The sequence below is a fragment of the Aulonocara stuartgranti genome (assembly GCF_965226115.1).
Source record: "Aulonocara stuartgranti genome assembly, chromosome: 2".
Classification (NCBI taxonomy): Eukaryota; Metazoa; Chordata; class Actinopteri; order Cichliformes; family Cichlidae; genus Aulonocara; species Aulonocara stuartgranti.
Window position 1 is genome coordinate 23,005,896 of NC_138940.1, and position 14,757 is coordinate 23,020,652.

Consider the following 14,757-nt stretch of genomic DNA (forward strand, 5'->3'; position numbering starts at 1 on the left):
AAGATACGATGGTAGAAAAATTTCAAGCCTTTATTTACAAAATCATCTAAAAACATTCCTCTTTTTTATTGCATATTCTTCTTCGACTCGGTTACAGTGAGAGAAAGACGTACTGCAGAAAGAGGGAAGTGCTTCAGCTGTCGAGTTTCTGTCACCGGAGGTTAATAAGCCGTGAGCCTACGCTTTAACACGCACCTATGCAAGTTCAGGATACTATTCAACAACAGCGTTTATTCTTGTTTTTGTTTCTTTTGTACATGCGGCAGTTTTATGCGGCATGAATGAACTGGAAAAGCAACACTTGAAGGGAACCAAAAAGCACAAAAAGTCTAATTCAAAGGTCAGAACTACAAATGAACTCCCGCTTGTTAAAAAAGCACCGTCACTTCGAGTAAAACATTCCTCTTCTTTTATTTCAACACTAAAACTATAAATTAAAACAAAAACTGACTCTCTGGTGGTTACTCAGTGGTTACCTCGGCACTTCCTACAGCTTTCATTCTGTTTTTCTTCCCAACACATTTTTGTTGGTTGGCTGAGGTGATGTGTATCCATGATGTTTACACGCACATCAGTGTGCATCCATTCTGACCAACTGATAATAAAGAAATGGCATCCACTTGCTTTATGGTCTGCACCGCTTTAAAAGGCTTATTACAGTGGACTTAGCTCTTACTCGGGTCGTTATAAACTTAACATTAACGGGACCGATTAGAAAAATCCTCAAGATTCAAGTGCATGTAAACACACCCCAACTATCAGAGAGGAAATCTGTGTGGACTTAGTGTTGAAATGGGGGCAACTAGTCCATGCCAATAAATTAAAAAGTTAAAAGATAAGAATGCAGTTATTATTAAGGCTGAGCGTGGTGAGAGTTGTGATCGTACAGCTTTACATGTTCACAATGTGAAATGGGAACATAGAGAAGGCAACAAAGAGGCCAGAGAGACACACAAACACACCGGAAACATTTTCAGCTTTCCTTATAAAATCAGGTTAGAGCTTTAAAGTGCAAAACATTTCTACAGAACACTTTAGGAAAACTAAAATCCCACCTTTTTAAGCATGTTAAATTGAACTGAACCGACCACACGCCGTCTACGCTGCCTCTTAGGAATAAAAGACTAAACTCAAACATGCAGTTGTTTGCATGTGTGAGGACAGCGGTGATTCTTTTTTTTTGGACCATCATATTCATTGGTCTAAAGTGAGCAGAGCCTATGAGAAACTTGAGAAACAGCTTGCTAAACGATGCACGTGTAGGTTATTTTCTTCTTCCATCATTATTGTCACTCGGGAGCTTGGCGTCAGAGCCGCACTGATTTTGGGTGTGAAGTGCAGGATGGGAAGAGTTTCGGAGCGATGTCACGACTGCTGCTTGTTAGCCTCTTCTTCATAGGCGTTTCCGGTTCCGTTCTGGACATAGGCGGAGCCTGAGCCGAGCCCGTACAAGTGACCACAGTACTTTGCATCGTCGATATGATCCTCAAAGAACATCTATGGGAAGGATTACAAAAAAACCCACACAATAATACAATCGATTAGTGGTTAGGATAACACACAAAGTGTGAAAAAAAGATCACGTCAAAGTGTACCAAGTAAATAAAGGGCCAAAATTACCGATATCAGTTATTGGTATTGGTGATATTGATATCATAGTGGTATAACTTTCCAGAATAATTATTTAAGACAATAAAACAAACCTTCCAACACACATTACTGTTTGTAATGCTTTCATTCAAGGTCAACACTATGCTTCCTCAAGCATTCAAGTCACATGACTTCAGAACAACTAAACACAGCAGAGCAGGGAGGAGGGGGTGGAGCCTGTGTGAAAGAAGCGCTGTTTGCACTGCCATGTCTACTTTCTGATGATTGGGAGTAACGCACTGAACCTAGAGAAGAAAAACAAAGTGAAGTATCAATTCTTTCATGCTGGTATCGATCCAATACAAGTACCAGCGTTAGTATCGATACTTGCGATATTTGAATCGATCTGCCCACCTCTATCAAAGCGCAATAAACCTGTATTATTAGGTTTGGCCAGCACGGTGGGGACTTTTCTGGTTGCTATGGGAAAACCAGCCTACTGCTTACTTCAATCCAGAATTACATTCAAAGTCCGGCTCCTCACATACAACGGCTTAAATAATCAGGCCCCATCTTATCTTAATGACCTTGTAGTACCATATCACCCTATTACAGCCCTTCACTCTCGCTCTGCAGGCCTACTTGTTGTTCCTAGAGTATTTAAAAGTAGAATGAGAGGGAGAGCCTTCAGTTTTCAGGCCCCTCTTCTGTGGAACCAGCTTCCAGGTTGGATTCGGGAAACAGACACTATCTCTACTTTTAAGATTAGGCTTCAAACTTTCCTTTTTGCTAAAACATATAGTTCGGGCTGGACCAGGTGACCCTGAATCCTCCCTTAGTGATGCTGTAATAGGCGGAGGGATTCCCATGATGCATTCAGTATTTCTTCTTCAGTCACCTTTCTCACTCACTATGTGTTAATAGACTTCTCTGCACTGAATCATATCTGTTATTAATCTCTGGCTCTCGTCCACAGCATGTCTTTATCCTGTTTTCCTTCACTTACTCCAACCAATCACAGCAGATGGCCCCGCCACTCCCTGAGTCTGCTTCTGCTGGAGGTTTCTTCCTGTTAAAAAGGAGTTTTTCCTTCCCATGGTCACCAAGGTGCTTGTTCATAGGGGGTCATATTATTGTTGGGTTTTTCTCTGTATGTATTATTGAGGTGACAGTGGTTGTGATTTGGTACTGTATTAATTGAATTGAATTGAATATTATTTATGACATTAAACACTTTACTGTTGAGTTTATGGTCAGATCAGTCGTCAAACAATCAGGATGTGAGTGAAGTGCAGACTTTAAATCACAGAGTTTTACAAAAGTACTCCATTAACGGTTTAGGACTTGAAGCCATTTTTACAGTGTCCCCAGCTCTATGTTCATGTTGACCATACTCTCAGCCTTTCTCAGAGACTGAAGTTTTTAAACTGATTACATGTATTAAACACGTCTGAGTTTTGGGTTGATAACGTGTTAACCTGTATTATAAACTGGGTCCTTATTCTGATCCTCTCCACTCTCGAACACGGGGTACGTACCTCTCTCATCTTGAAGAAAGCCATGCCTGTGAGCAAAGAGTCCGAACCAGCCTGATGTTGTGGTCCAATCCTCTCCAGCTCTAGTTGCTCAGCTACTTCCTGAAGCCCACCCTGAAAGCAACACACTTGAGATCAGTGCATGCAGTCAAAGTAAAACCTGAGGGATTGCATCAGAAATCAAGGTGATTAAATTAATAAAGCAGGAGATGCTGCGTGCATGCTGCTGGAATATTTATAGAAGCACCTTCAGGTTTTTACAGCTCTTCATGAGGTACTTGACATCGTAAATGACTGGGAAGTACAGGCGAAGAATCTCAAAGAAGTCCACCTCCTCCTCAGGAAGGTTAGCGTTGGACAGAATCTTAATCAGGTATCCAAAGTCATAGCCACTGTAAAACACACACAGCACACACTTTAACAAAGTTGCTTAGGAGCACAGCAGCTGGTGTCAAATACTATATCACTTTCAGTCTCCAAGGAAACAAAGATAACTAAGAGTTTCATATCAAAGAAACACTGAAATAAAAATACACTGTAGTTATAAATTCCATTGTGGCAACTGAGAAAACTAGACGAGAATAAAAGTGACATCAGTGACCTTCAAACCCAATCTTTGGTTTTTTTGTCCCATTTTTTTTCTCTTTGGTATTTTTTCATACATAAAAATGAGAACAAATGATGTGTTTTTGTGAAAATCTGCTAGTAACAAAGTAGTTAAGTTAGTAGTTAAAACCAGTTCTTTGCAAAGTAGTGTGTTAGATGTGGCTACAACACTGGTTCATCTCTTGAGTTAGGTGCATTTAATGCTAGGACGATTCAGAGGTCAGTGCTAAATGGCTTCACAAACAAACAGGAAAAAAAAACATTCCTCTGAATATTTTCAGGTACAAACACTTGAAAAAAATCAGTGAAAAAGTCGTCAGTGTTCAGAGGAAAAGTTTGAAGGAGCTTTAGAAAGCCTGACAGCAAGTCTGGCTGCTTGGAAGCAACATGCAAAAAAAGACGGCACAGTGCTGTGTTTTTGGTGTTAACACGTTTGTGGCTAAATAATCTTGGTGCTCTGTAACATTTCTTATTAAAAAGACGAGACAAGACAAAACTATTTGACAGGTTAAATATAATTTCAAATTGAAACTAAACAGCATGTCTGAACAGCTCAGCAGACATGTAATTTGGTTCAAACACTCATATTTGAAGAGCTTTTACAAAGGTAATATATAATATTCAAACTCGGTGATAGTGTACCAAAGGTAAAACGCTGTGTTTCTAATAAGTGCTTTGTTATTAAAGAGTAAAAAATTGTGGAAATCTGCCTTTGCTGCCATGTGTGTATAAAATAGCTATAAGCCAGTTTCTGGATGTGAAGCAGCAGGTAAACACAAGTGTTACTAATGACACTGCGAAGATTAAGTCAGAGCAGAATACCTGTGAAAAGACAGCCACTTGACTCCGTCGCAGAGCACCACACCTGATGTCATCAGCAACTCTGCAAAGTAAAGCGTCTCAATGCCTTCGTCCTCGTGCTTCTTGAACTGAATCCCTGAAGTGGTCAGGAGCTCAATGGAGTCCTGTGCATACATATCTTCTCTAAAGGGGAAGAAAGTCACAAACAACAAAGTCAACTAGGTAACAGGTCAGTAATCAGTTTAAGTTTAGGGATTATAATGTTGCTCTTGAATGACAAATAAACTGGCCGTACGAAATTTTACAACATTAGACGATCAACTCATGTTTAATTTGGACAGCTTTTTTCTGGGGGACAAAAAAAAATGTGTAATAAATTAAAATGCCAAGTCTCAGGATTCATTTGAGTAGGTTTAGATGAATATTACAAAAATGTAAGGGAGATCAAACCCTTTAACACACTGCACCTAAACTGCAAACAGTGAAGAAAAAGAAAGCCACAAAACTAAACAGAAATGTACTAGAAGAATATCCTCTGTTCAAATAAAAACTAAAACTAAAAGAAAACGTTGATTGCCAAAATCAGCTGGTTGGGTCTTTTGTGGATCCGCAGAAAAAATATATAGATGGTAGCAACAAACTATGAATGCACTTCAGGATGCAGTGTACATGTTTTTCCTTCAAGAAACGACTCCCTGTCCATGACTTCAGAGCTCTCACCACTGACAGGCTGCAGTTTGCAAAAAATGTACAAAAAGAAATAAAGTAGTGTTTTGGAACCACGTTCTGTTTGATCAAACCAAAATTTACCTCTATTAAAATGATTAAACATCTCTAGGAAGGGAAAAGCTTGGAACATAAAATGCCACATCATCATCTAACATCGAAGGGCTTCTGTTAGGATTCGTGCACGTAACCCTGCCAAACGCCCTGGCTCACTGGTGTTGATGATTTCACTGCTGGCAGAAGCCATACGTTGAATGCAGAGTTGTGCTTACATTCAGCCAATTGCATCAGAACCTGTTGGATGTTTCATTATTCAGCAGGACTACAATCCTCTACATAAAACCAAAAGGCTTACAAGAGTAAAAAGAAGGAAAATTCTCGACTGGCCGAGTCAGCCCTCTGATTGAGCGCCATTCCAAAAGGTGGCGGTAGCTGACACAAGCAGCAAAGAGCTGTACGTGAGCAGTTGAGGACTGGGAGATCATCAGCAGGGAGGTTACAAAGCATCTGCAACTGTCTTTAAGTCAAAAACTCAAAGCAGTCGCTTACAAAACTGCAAACACAATGATTTTGTGTGTATTTGAATAACTTTTGAGCACCAAAACTCTGGGCCCCTGTCTCACACACTTCTCTCTCTAGTTTTAATGCAATACTCAAAATTAAAGCTGAGACTTGGCAGTGTAGTGTAGTATTAATTGTTTTATTTCAAACTTAGTGTCATATTGAAACAGTGCGTAGACCAAAAGCTGTCCAAATATTTACAGTCGGGCCTGCATGTAGAAACGATTCATGTCCCGTTAAAGCTGGAGTGGAGACTTTTACACAGAAAGAAACAAACTTATTTTACATCCAAGTCCTTTGTCAAATGCATTCACACAAAGCGGATCAAGCCCATCAGATAAATCTCTCAACATTTTGTATTGACAGATGGATACAGTGCCACACTACAGTAGTGAGTAAAGGCATGGCACGGTTTTCTTACTGTCAGAAGGCAGACAGCAACAGCATGTCCACACTGCAGAGTTAACTGCAAATCTGGACACATCTAAATTGAATACGAGAAAAATAAAGTCTGATCAGTAGAAGGATTTTGGGGGAACTTTGTATTGCTGGTTTTTAGGGAGTCAAAACCCCAGTAGTGTGTGCAGTTACAGTATTTCACAAGCAAGACAGCATCTCTGTCTTTCCAGCAGCAGTGAACGCTGTCTGTTTATTATACTTAAGAACGAGCCAGGAGTACTGTAAACAATGGAGCATCTTCGTATGTATAACATGTAGTTTAAAAAAAAAGTCAAGAAAGGATTTACTATTTGCACGCACTGATGGGCCGTTATCAGCTGATCAATCCATCTATGGGGCTCCAGCAGGAATACAACAGACAGACAGACCGGATTGCAATCTTACGTGAGGTTAAACTTAAAATTGAACTGCCACGTTGACGTCCCGGGTGGGTAGTCCCCCTGCTCGTTCATAAATGTGAGGCCCAGCTGTATTATCTTGAGCAAATCCACATTGCAGCGCAGCAATTGGTACTGATAGTCAGCGTTGCTTCTGAACTCTCCGATCGGTCTGGCTACAACACCTGGAAACTCCGTGTCCTGCAAGCAGACGAGTCACGATGAACAACGGAAATGTGGGCACGGAGAGGCGCCGCGACTGTGGCACCACTCACCATAGCAATGTAGTTGTACTTTCGAATGACATGTCGTATCCTCTTCAGCTCCTCCTCCAGGTTGTTGGCCCAAACCTCACATATTCTTTGGCTGTGATCCACAGTAGCTGCGGGCATAGTGCCACTTCACCATGCAAGGAGACAAAGAATTGTACTTGAATATAAACACAACATCTGCAACGTGGTGCATAAGTGTACTGTCATAGGTCAGCATATTACATTAAAGGGGGCTGAACAAGTGCACTTTAACACCTAAACCAAAGGCACAGAAGGATTCCTGACACAGCACTTGACTGAAAACAAATGAGGCTTCTATATTGGGCACAGGAAATAACTTTAGCCTGCTTGTGGTACACTGGGGAAGCTAACTTTACTCGCAGTTAGTGTTTCTATTCTAGTATAATGTATGCTAACTGTTGTTACAGTGGGAGGAGCAGCTATCTCCTCATGATGAGCAGGACGGGCTTAGCCGACTGCTCTTCGCATTAGCTCGGGTTTTCGGCAGCACTTCGGCTAGCTAGGTTACCTGCAACAGTTAGCAGGCTGCAGAGCTAGCATTAGTTAACACGGGCAGGAGGAATAGGAGCTCTGTAATGAGACAAAGCAGCTCCTGCAAGTGGACAGCTAGCTCACAGATAACTGAGACTGTGTGCAGAACATGAAAGAGACTGGTGCAAGCACGCACACACAGACACACACTCGGCGCCACTTTGATACAGCAAAGGTGAACGTAGCTTCGTTAACTTACCGTTCCCCAAACCGGGCGGGTGTGTGTTTTAAGCGTGTACTATCAGAAAACTGTTAGTTTGTTCCACGTTATAGTGTCGGGGGAGTTTCCGCTAACTTTTAAATACTTTATATTCAGTATCGTATTGATGTCAACCTACGGCTGCCATCATAGCTGAGCCTACAACTGGACGTCATCACGTAACACAGCAACGTCATACGCGTATATACGTGTGTAAGTATAGCTTAAGCACAGAGCCCTTGAAAACTGTACTAATTTTTTTTTTTACTATATTAGATATGCACTAGTGCTCCAGTCAGTATAATGAAAATGAATACATGAATAAAAGTCATTTCAGTAAATAAAAACACAACAACAACAACAACAATAATAATGTTGTTGTTATTAATATTATTATTTACTTTTGTCAGCAAAGTATGAACACCAAAAAAAGACCAACCCAGCAGCAACGTTTATTCTAGAAAATGATTAGAAGAAAGTTCGGTTTCTACCACAAAAGAAAGTTAAAAAATCACAATCAAAACTAATTTGGTTATGATTGTGACAAATATATTGCAGCATTTTATTCTCCTAATCCAATCACATTCATACATTTAAGAATACTTTAACCTTAACCTTAACCAACTAAGTTCTAGTCTCGTGGAATACTCCAAGTTTTTTTATTGATCCGAAACCAAGTAAATACAGGCTCCGTATTACATTAATTTGAATCTATACCAGCAGCTTATGGACGGTAGAGCAGTGTGTCATGATTTAGAAAATGAATTATCATCAGTTTGCAAATTTTGAACACATTTTAATGGTCACTAAATCGTCACAATAATTAGTTAACAAAACAGTTCAGTTCAGTTCAGTTCAGTTCATTTTTATTTCAAACATTTCAAACATGTGCCTTCACAATCATTACAAAATATCATTCCATTATTTGTTTGAAAAGGAGTAGGCTGAAGTATTTACTTATTTGTCCCTACCCCCTCAAGTTTTACCTCTCATTCATTTAATTTTTTTTTTGTCTTAAATTAAACAAACAACATATGAAACATATAAACATATGAAGTAAAACAAAACATAACATACATAAATCAAAAACAAGAAATTAGCAAGCCCCACCACAGTATAGTTTCTTTCATATGAAAAATACAGAATGTGTATATTTGCAGATACACAAGTTATGGAAAAACAACAAACCAAAACAAAACAAAAAAACAAAAAAACAACCAAAAAAGAACCGCAACACCATTACCAGCAACATTACCATCCTGGGTTAACCCCGTTTTCTTCATTCTTATACTTATTTAAAATTAGGTTTTTATATTTTACTTTAAACTGTTTTATGTTTTGACTGTCTTTTATTTCTTCTGTTAGACTGTTCCATAATTTAACTCCTGCAATTGAGATAGACATAGTTCTTAAAGTTGTTCTAGCACTTTGTATTTTTAAATTCCATTTCCCTCTTAAGTTATACCCACCTTCTCTTTCTATGAACAATTTACAGATTTCTTTGGGAAGCAATTTATTTCTGACTTTATACATTATTTGCGCTGTTTTAAGCTTCACCAAGTCTTGGAATTTAATAGCTTGCATTTTGACAAAGAGTGCATTTGTATGGTCCCTGTACCCTACATTATTTATTAATCTAATGGCCCTTTTCTGTATTATAGTTATTGTTTGTGTGTTACTTTTGTATGTGTTTCCCCAGACCTCTACACAGTAGCTCATATATGGCAGTAGTAAAGCACAGTATAAAATGTGCAGTGCTTTCTGATCCAACATATGCTTTGCTTTTCCCAGGACGGCAATGCCCCGTGCCAATTTCCCCCGAACATAAGTAATGTGTGGCTTCCAACAGAGCTTGTGGTCAATGATCACCCCAAGAAAATTTTATTTCATTTACTCTTTCTAAATATACATTGTCAACACATATTTCTACTTCGATGTTTTTCTTTTGGTTTCCAAACAACATAAATTTGGTTTTATCGAGATTCAATGATAATTTATTTATATCAAACCACTTCTTTAATATCGTTAATTCCTGTGTGATCATTTCCAAAACCTGTGGCAATTCCCCACCTGAACACAGTATATTTGTGTCATCTGCAAATATTACAAACTTTAAAATCTCCGATACTCTGCAGATATCATTTAAGTACATAATAAACATTTTTGGACCCAGTACTGAACCTTGAGGTACTCCACAAGCTATATCCATCAAATTAGATTTATATTCATTTATTTGTACATATTGTTGCCTATTCCCTACATAGCTTTTTAACCATTCCAAAACCACTCCCCTAAACCCGTACTTTTCCAGTTTTTTTAATAGAATTTCATGATTAACAGTATCAAACGCCTTCTTTAGATCTAAGGAAACTCCGAGCGCATACCTCTTATTATCCATACATTCCGTTATCTTTTCCATTAAATCTATCAGTGCCAAAGCTGTTGATCTGTTGTTTCTGAACCCATACTGACTATCTGTCATTAATTCATATTTTTCCACAAAACTGTCAAATCTTTTTATGAAGAGTTTTTCCAGTATCTTAGAGAACTGGGAGAGTATTGACACTGGTCTATAGTTTGTAAAATGATGTCTTTCACCGGTTTTGTAAATGGGAATAACTTTAGCAACTTTCATTTTTTGTGGAAAAACTCCTTTTTGAAACGACAAGTTGAATATATATTTTAATGGTTTTACGATACCATCAATAACTGTCTTTACCGTTACCATATCAATATCATTCCAGTCTGTACTGGTTTTGTTCTTAAGTCCTCTAACTATGTCATAAATCTCTTTCTCTTCCACTGCTCTTAAAAACATTGAGCTACTATTCCTTTCAATATTTTCACCAGTGTCCCTTTCTATTCCATCAACCTTTATTTCTTCTGCCAGTTTTGGCCCTATGTTTACGAAGAATTCATTAAAGCCATTTACTATCTCCTCCATGTTATTAATACTTCTTGTCCCTTCTATAAAGTACCCAGGGTAATCATTATTCCTTGATTCATTTTTGATTATTCTGTTTAATACATTCCATATATCTCTTGTGTTATCTTTATTGTGTTCTAACCTTTTAATGTAATACTCTCTTTTACAGGATCTCATTATATTAGTTAATTTATTTTTGTAAGTTTTATACTTCATTTCAGTTTCTATTGTTCTCTTTTTTATGAATTCTCGATATAAGGTATTCTTTTTTTTGCTGGCATTTTGTAGTCCTTTTGTCATCCATGGTCTTCCTGCATAGTTGTGTTTCCTATTGATTTCAATTACTGGGCAGTTTTTATCAAGTAATGTGTTAAATGTTCTTAAAAATCCTTCGTAAGCTTTATTAACTTCTGTTTGTTCATATACAATATTCCAATCTTGCTTTAAAAGTTCATTTCTAAGACAATTTAAGGTCTTCTCTGTTCTTATTCTTTTGTAAATAATCTTATGTCCATCGTTGTTCACTTTATAATGGCAATTATACGATGCAAAGACTGGTAAATGGTCACTTATATCATTGATTAACAGCCCACTTTTTATCTTTCCTTCTATTATATTTGTAAATATATTATCTAATAGAGTTGCACAATGAGATGTTATTCTGGTCGGTCTTGTTATCAGTGGAAATAAACCTATGCTGTACATGGAATCAATAAATTCTTCTGTACTCTTATTATGATTTGGATTCAATAAGTCAATATTAAAGTCCCCACAAATAAACATTCTTTTCTGATTTATATTTGTAAATAAGTCCTCCATATTATCCTTAAATATCTCAATCTTAGATCCTGGTGTTCTATATATACAACTGACAATTAGGTTTTTCCTTTTTTCTATACTTATTTCCACTGATAAACATTCCATCACTCCATCAATAACAGTTGTCATTCTTCCCATTCTTTTGTACTTTAGGTTTTTATCAATGTAAAGTGCCACCCCACCTCCTTTCTTGTTGATCCTGTCTACATGAAGGAATTCATATCCATTTATTTTAAAGTCTTCTTCTTTTCCAGGAGTTATCCAGGTCTCCGATATGGCTATCACATTGAATGGCTGTTCAAACTGTGTTATGTAGTCTTTGATGGATTGAAAGTTTGCATATAAGCTTTGACTATTAAAGTGAACCATTGTTATACCCTGTTCTACCTTGAATTCCTTTTTAAGTTGCTCATTTGTATAATAATTGCATTCATTTGTCTTATTGTTAAAGAAATTACAATCAGGATCTATGTTGCTGTCATACATCAATGTCTTATTTTCAATATCTATATGAGTTGTTAGTTGAAAATTGTCAGACATCTGCGTTGGTTGTGCACTTGGACGGTCACATCATATTTAGCACTGCTTTGCATTTATCAGTTATATTTTTCTAGTTCAGTCATCTCTTTGATGACTAGAACCTTAGCCTGCTCTGGTGTTCCATTTAACTTAATGAATATTTTACAGTCTGACGTCCAAGTTGACTGTATTTTCTTCTGTTTTCTTAATATTCTTGCTTGTCTTGCAATGTCTGCATTTTTCTTGATTAGGTGTTCATTTAAATAAACTTTGTACCTTTTAGCTTTCTTCCTTGCTTGAGCAGTTCTTTTTTCTGTTTTCTATTAACAAAACGAATGATAATGGCAGGTATTTGATTTTTTCTCGGAAGAGGATGGCATCCCTCAATATTTTTACTGTCCATTTCTATACCTTTGCTTTTAAAGAAGGCCATTACCTTCAAAACACCATTCAGCTTTTGTTGAAACTGCATTTTATTGGTGACCTGGAAGGTAAATATGTCTGTCTTTGAAGCACTGTTGCTGTTCTGCTGGTTAAATGTGACGTAGGTGATAAATAAAACAGACATGACAGTCAACACAAAAACATTCAGACATCTTTCATAGTGCATGTTTGATATATATACACTCAACAAAAATATAAACGCAACACTTTTGTTTTTGCTCCCATTCCCCATGGGATGGACGTAGAGACCTAAAATTCATTCCAGATACACAATATAACCATCCCTCCCAAACAGTGGTCACAAATCAGTCCAAATGTGTGGTAGTGGGCACATCTGCTATATTGAGATAATCCATCCCACCTCACAGGTGTGCCACATCAGGATGCTGATCTGACATCATGAGTAGTGCACAGGTGTACCTCAGACTGCCCACAACAAAAGGCCACCCTGGAATGTGCAGTTTTTTGCGCTATTGGGGGTCTGGGGACCCAGAACCGGTCAGTATCTGGTGTGACCACCATTTGCCTCATGCAGTGCAACACATCGTCGCATGGAGTCTATCAGATTGTCAATTGTGGCCTGTGGAATGTTGGTCCACTCCACTTCAATGGCTGTGCGAGGTTGTTGGATATTCGTGGGAACTGGTACACGCTGTCGTATACGCCGGTCAAGCACATCCCGAACATGCTCAATGGGTGACATGTCCGGTGAGTATGCTGGCCATGCAAGAACTGGGACATTCTCAGCTGCCATCTGCCCTGAACAATGTGAACCATGATTCATCCGTGAAGCGCACACTTCTCCAACGTGCCAGACGCCATCGAATGTGAGCATTTGCCCACACAAGTCTGTTACGGCGACGAGCTGGAGTCAGGTCAAGACCCCGATGAGGACGACGGGCATGCAGTTGAGCGTCCCTGAGACGGTTTCTGACAGTTTGTGCAGAAATTGTTTGGTTGTGCAAACCAATTGTTCCAGCAGCTGTCTGGGTGGCTGGTCTCAGACGATCTTGGAGGTGAACCTGCTGGATGTGGAGGTCCTGGGCTGGTGTGGTTACACGAGGTCTGCGGTTGTGAGGCCGGTTGGATGTGCTGCCATATTCTCTGAAACGCCTGTGGAGACGGCTTATGGTTGAGAAATGAAGATTCAATGCACGGGCGACAGATCTGGTTGACATTCCTGCTGTCAGCATGCCAATTGCACGCTCCCTCATTGCTTGTGGCATCTGTGGCATTTTGCTGTGAGACAAAACTGCACATTCCAGGGTGGCCTTTTGTTGTGGGCAGTCTGAGGTACACCTGTGCACTACTCATGATGTCAGATCAGCATCCTGATGTGGCACACCTGTGAGGTGGGATGGATTATCTCAATATAGCAGATGTGCCCACTACCACACATTTGGACTGATTTGTGACCACTGTTTGGGAGGGATGGTTATATTGTGTATCTGGAATGAATTTTAGGTCTCTACGTCCATCCCATGGGGAATGGGAGCAGTAACAAAGGTGTTGCGTTTATATTTTTGTTGAGTGTATATACATATATATATATATATATATATATATATATATATATATATATATATATATACATAAACATGTTTTTTAAATAATTGCATTTATAGTATTTATATATTGCATAATATATATGCAATTCAGTGGGCTACATACTGAACTTAGGGGATAGAAACAAAGCCTCGATCCTATCATGCTAGTATTAATCTGATACCAGCACCAGCGCTGATATAGATACTATCAGTATTTGGATTGATCCGCCCACCTCTACTATTCCCTTTCCTTTTATAAATCATGTAAACAAATATGCATTACTATTCCTATTATAATTTCTTAAAACCTTCTTTGTGCAACATCTCTAAAGTTAGAAATATCCTGTCTCAGAGTGACGCTGAAAAACTAGTTCATGCATTTATTACTTCCAGGCTGGACTACTGCAATTCATTATTATCAGGAAGTCCTAAAAACTCCCTGAAAAGCCTTCAGCTAATCTAAAATGCTGCAGCAAGAGTGCTGACAGGGACTAGAAAGAGAGAGCATATTTCTCCTGTTTTGGCTTCCCTTCATTGGCTTCCTGTTAAATCCAGAATTGAATTCAAAGTCCAGCTCCTCACATACAAGGTCTTAAATAATCAGGCCCCATCTTATCTTAATGACCTTGTAGTACCATATCACCCTATTAGAGCACTTCACTCTCGCTCTGCAGACCTACTTGTTGTTCCTAGAGTATTTAAAAGTAGAATGGGAGGGAGAGCCTTCAGTTTTCAGGCCCCTCTTCTGTGGAACCAGATTCCAGTTTGGATTCGGGAGACAGACACTATCTCTACTTTCAAGATTAGGCTTAAAACTTTCCTTT

At 38.6% G+C, this 14,757-nt stretch overlaps 1 protein-coding gene across 2 annotated transcripts; it reads right to left on the reverse strand.

Moving 5' to 3' along the window:
- Window positions 1–15: 15 nt before the first annotated feature.
- On the reverse strand, window positions 16–7,872 carry cnot7 (CCR4-NOT transcription complex, subunit 7). 2 transcript variants are annotated; one of them, XR_014271969.1, is made up of 8 exons: window positions 7,679–7,872; window positions 6,931–7,054; window positions 6,663–6,856; window positions 4,554–4,715; window positions 3,373–3,517; window positions 3,129–3,239; window positions 1,704–1,895; window positions 1,409–1,497 (listed from the first exon to the last, which is right to left on the reverse strand). XR_014271969.1 is itself a non-coding variant. In XM_082508974.1 (7 exons), exons 2-7 carry the CDS (start codon window positions 7,045–7,047, stop codon window positions 1,366–1,368), a joined length of 861 nt encoding a protein of 286 aa, XP_082365100.1. In that variant the 5' UTR covers window positions 7,048–7,054; window positions 7,679–7,871; the 3' UTR covers window positions 16–1,365. The 2 variants fall into 2 exon arrangements, 1 of the variants encoding a protein (XP_082365100.1); XM_082508974.1 differs by lacking the exon at window positions 1,704–1,895 and having other exon boundaries at window positions 16–1,497; window positions 7,679–7,871.
- Window positions 7,873–14,757: the final 6,885 nt, after the last annotated feature.